General features: G+C 38.6%; 1 protein-coding gene across 1 annotated transcript; it reads left to right on the forward strand.

The window, feature by feature from the left end:
• Positions 1-345: 345 nt before the first annotated feature.
• Positions 346-3073, forward strand: LOC121713999. Its single transcript, XM_042099123.1, has 2 exons — positions 346-670; positions 2858-3073. The coding sequence occupies exons 1-2, from the start codon at positions 541-543 to the stop codon at positions 3028-3030; spliced, it is 303 nt and encodes a 100-aa protein (XP_041955057.1). The 5' UTR covers positions 346-540; the 3' UTR covers positions 3031-3073.
• The last annotated feature ends 1499 nt before the right edge of the window (positions 3074-4572 follow it).

Consider the following 4572-nt stretch of genomic DNA (forward strand, 5'->3'; position numbering starts at 1 on the left):
ATTGACAACGTGAAGCGGCCTTCAACACCCAGGATTAAGAGGCGTAAACAGGAAACGGGTGACTCCGACACAGAGGAAATCCCAGCTGAGCAAAGGGCGGTTGTTCAGGACACGTATGGCTGCATAAAGTGGAATTTGAAGTTCATGCCAGTCAGTGAGATATTGGAAAGCCAACAGGAAAAAAAGGTTAAAATGAAGATGCTTCATGAACAGCATACTTTCAGTCCAGAAGAGGTACAAGCCCTTATGAAGTGCACTTACTACTCCCAACGTCAAGAAATAAACACAGGAACAGATCTCCAATGCCTAAGGGAGGAATGGCCTTTTTTATTTGAAGAAATTGGGATGACCGTCCATTTCCTAGAGCTCACAGGACTACCACTTAAGGAGACTTTCCTCAGTAGTATAAAAAAAAGGGAAAACGGCTTTTGAACTTTGACAACTGTTTGCGCAGACAAGAGCAAACGCGTCTTGGAGACTGTAATAAAGCTGAAATTTCTGAGAGGGCCGTTGGAGGGCAGCTCAGGTGACATCAAGGATATGGTGCTTCTTCTTCTCTCCTACTTCAATGAAAAAGAGGAGAACCTCTTCCACTACGTAAAGGAGACATGCCTGGCAAATGAAGTACACGTGGAAGGCTTGCCTGTGACCCCTTGCATCATTGTATGTGGTAAGTTTATTCCAGTTTACTGAAGGGGTCTGTATGGACATGTTACGTAAAATGCACGGTGACATGTAAAGCGTAACTCTCGCCAGAATGCATCCAAGGGTGTTTTTCTGAATGTAGGGGAGACCGGGTATGGTTGTAACATGGGGAGAGTTGTAACATCACCAATTCCACCAATCAGGGATAAGATATGAGCCATGTGACAGTTTCTGACTGCTCAGACTTCCTTAACAATCACACATGGACATTTTCAAGTTGTTAGTGCCATTTATCCAGGAGTAAGGAGAAAAATTCAACATCTGAGGTAAGAAAGTAACTTTTTTTTTTTTTAATTTTTTTTTTCTAGTGCTTTTACCATTGTAGATACAGTTGTATGAGTTACATCAGGTCAAACTATAGTTTCTCTAGTAAAGAATGGTGTAGCTCTCTCTTGCTAATGTCAAAGCACCATGCTAATACAGCTAGCTAAACAATGGATGACAGTGGTGGGGTAGGTTGTAACACAATTTTTGAATATGTTACAACCTGTGTAATGGGGCTAGTAGACCCATTTAATGTCTGTTTAATTTCATCTTTGTGTGTGTGACTGTTCAGCCCTCTCTCTCTTTCCATGAGAGACACAAATACATACACACACAAAAGTATAAACGCTGTGGTTTTTATATTTAGTTTAAAACGTTAATATGATCTTCATTCTCTATGTGAAGAACGGATTGTATGGTATACAATATGTTGGTGAATCTATTTTCACACCCTGTGTACCCTGTTTATGCAATAAATCAGTATATCAAATGGAATTCCATTGTTTTTCTGCATTTTTTTGTACCTGTTACAATCTACCCCAATAGGTGTTACAATCTACCCCAGTAGTGGGGTAGGTTGTAACAAAGGTACACACTGTATTTGTCATAATCTCACAAATTCTGTAATATAGTTGAACAGATTTAAATGGTTGCCACTTGTAGTAGACAAATGTGGTTACTTTGCCAAAAAGTTCCAGAACTGTAGCTTTAAAAGAAATGGTAGTTTTAGGTGCTGAAGAAAAATGTGTTACAACCATACCCGGTCTCCCCTACTCGAGTCAAATTTTCGTTTAAAAACATAACTAGTCTGAAGCGCCACTTTTAAGCTTGTCCGTGTTGTCGTTTTCGAGTCAAATGGCCTTTTGAATGGGAATCGTAAGGGCACTGCTACTTTCGTACCTACACAACATGAAACTTTGATTGAAGTATCATCAGTGTCTCTACGCATGAACTTGAACATTGAGAACATTGTTAGTGTACACAGTGTGGCAGATGGCGGCGAGCAGAAAAACCAAGTGAGTTGTTCAAAACCTTTCTTTTAGTAAACTCTGTTAACACAAACAATGTTCTCAATGCTCGTTCATGTGTAGACACTGATGCTTCAATCAAAGTTTCATTTTGTGTCGAGCCATCTTAGTGTTTATAAAAATAACGATTTTGACGCGATCATGTATCAAAATAGTAGTGCCCATTCAAAAGGCCATTTGACCTGAAAACGACAGACACGGACAAGTTTAAAAGTGGCGCTTTGGTCGTATTTATGCTTTTACAAGAATGTTTGTCTCGTACATTCACAAAAACACCCTAGGATACATTTTGGCGAGAGTTACGCTTTAAAAGGGATATTCCACCATTTGGGAAATTACTCATTTTCCACCTCCCCTTGAGTGAAACAATTGATTTTTACCTTTCTCCAGTTCATCCAGCCGCTCTCTGAGTCTAGCGATACCACTTTTAGCTCCATCCTAGACCATCCACTTTTAGCTCCATCCATAGACCATTGAATTGGATTAGACCATTAGCATCTCGCCTACTAGCATCACGTTTAAAAGTGGCTAAGATTTCTGGTAATTTTCCTATTCAAAACTTGTCTCAAGTTAGAAAGTGTAATAAGACCAACAGAAAATGAAACATGGTGATTTTCTGGGCTGATTTCACATGGAGCTATACTCTCATTCAGGCAAAAGGTAAAAATCAATTGTTTCTCATGGGGAGGTGTAAAATGAGTGTAATTACCCAAATGGTGGAATATCCCTTTAAAAATGCTAGTTATATTTTGTATTGAGAAAGTAATCATGTTATGTGATTCACTACAAAACAGTCTGTTATTGTGCATCATTTTGTGTTTGCACTTGAATGGTAATAGCTGATGTGCTGTTCTTTGCAGGAACCTGCTGCAATGCGTCAAGGCAGTTCATGCTCAGCATAGACGGCAAGATTGTGAACGACCATATCTCCAACTTCATCACTGCCATCTGCTTGATGTTTGGAAGCTACTACTGCCTGAACATCCACTATCCAGTAGATCTGGGTTCCACGCTAGAGCTCCTTCAGAGGTAAAGTGTGTGTGTGTGCACATTGTTTCTTTTTATTTACACATTTAGTTGGGTCATAAACCTCAATTCTGTGATCATTCTCTGTCTAATATATTGACGACTGATTTGACTTTTATACACACTTTATATAAAAAAATTAGACCCCATGACCCTCGCAAAAATGTCGACATTTTGCTAGAGAGCTGAATCCAAAATGGCCGCTGGCATCATCTTGATAAAGTATTACAAAAGTATTATTTAAAGGAAAATTCTGGTATTTAGCACTTTGAGTCCCTTTTCTGGTTTGTTTTGGATGAACTAGAGTGGTGGACACCGACATTTTGAAGATTGGTCCTGTCTCGACCTTTCTGACTCGTTTTGAATCGCCTTTGACTACTCAGAGTGGCTGCCAACAGGCATACTGTAGGCTACTCAAACATGTCCTAAAAAAACCCCTTAACGTTCGTTTTCAAAACTGCAACTCACCGAGTGGTTAGTGGTGTTTGTTGATGTTCCAAAACAAGTAGCGTATCGAAATACAGTTTCTGTTTCTAATTTTATTTGGCATTTTGTAAAATCCCCATTGATTTCTGTTGGAAGACTCATTGCACGTTGATATTACTGCGCCACCGTCTATGCTTCAGGTTCAAATATTGAGCGGTTGTGAGGTGATAAATAGTTCTACAATACCAAATAAGACGGCTGGAAATCATACGTTGCGCCGATATATTTTCTTTTAATAATCAACGAACACCACTAACAACTCGGTGAGTTGCACAGTTTTGAAAACGAACGTTAAGTGTTGTTTTAGGACATTTTTGAGTAGCCTACAGTATGCCTGTTGGCAGCCACTCTGAGTAGTCAAAGGCACCACCCCAATGATCTTCTATTACTCCTTGTTAACTTTACAATTTTGCCCTCCTGGATGGTGGCCATCTTGGGTTTTGGTCAGAATGTCTTAATGTCAAGATTACATCAATCACAATCCTTTATGATCAATTTGCCACAAAAAGTGTCTTCATGCATCATTCTAGGTGCTCTGGTTTGAAAGTAAATTTGTAGATTAGAAATTAAGTGTGGCTTGATTAATAGAAACTTTGTGTGTTGTTGTATTCCCATTTAATAGATGTGTGTGACAAATAATGCTGGCAAACTGTATTTTCTTATGTGTTCTACTGTAACCAACAGCTTTAAAATTAGAGGTGTTAAAAATAGCATTATTCAAAACAAATGCAAGTGTGGCTTGATTAATAGGAACTTTGTATGTTTTTGTATTCCCATTTAGTAGCTTTGTGTGACAAATAATGCTGGTAAACTGTATTTTCTCATGTGTTCTACTGTGTTTTATGCAGTGATATTCTGGCAACCACAGCTGCCGGTAATTTACTGTAGGCTATCAAACTACAATAAAATACCGTGATGTATGATACAGTTGTGATGTGTTTTTCATAGTGAAAGGATGTAATGGGGTTCACAGAATATTTGGTATTTCACATTAGTTTACTGTAAACAGCTTCACAGTATTGCTGTTGTTTTGCAGTAAAATACTGTGACATATGATACAGTT

Source organism: Alosa sapidissima, chromosome 7 (genome assembly GCF_018492685.1).
Source record: "Alosa sapidissima isolate fAloSap1 chromosome 7, fAloSap1.pri, whole genome shotgun sequence".
In the NCBI taxonomy this organism is placed as follows: Eukaryota; Metazoa; Chordata; class Actinopteri; order Clupeiformes; family Clupeidae; genus Alosa; species Alosa sapidissima.

Bases quoted from the DNA above. Each gene is read 5' to 3' on its own strand.
- LOC121713999 (XM_042099123.1), top strand. From the start codon at position 541: ATGGTGCTTCTTCTTCTCTCCTACTTCAATGAAAAAGAGGAGAACCTC. The intron at 671-2,857 runs GTAAGTTTATTC...TGTTCTTTGCAG, and splicing joins CCCTTGCATCATTGTATGTG to GAACCTGCTGCAATGCGTCA.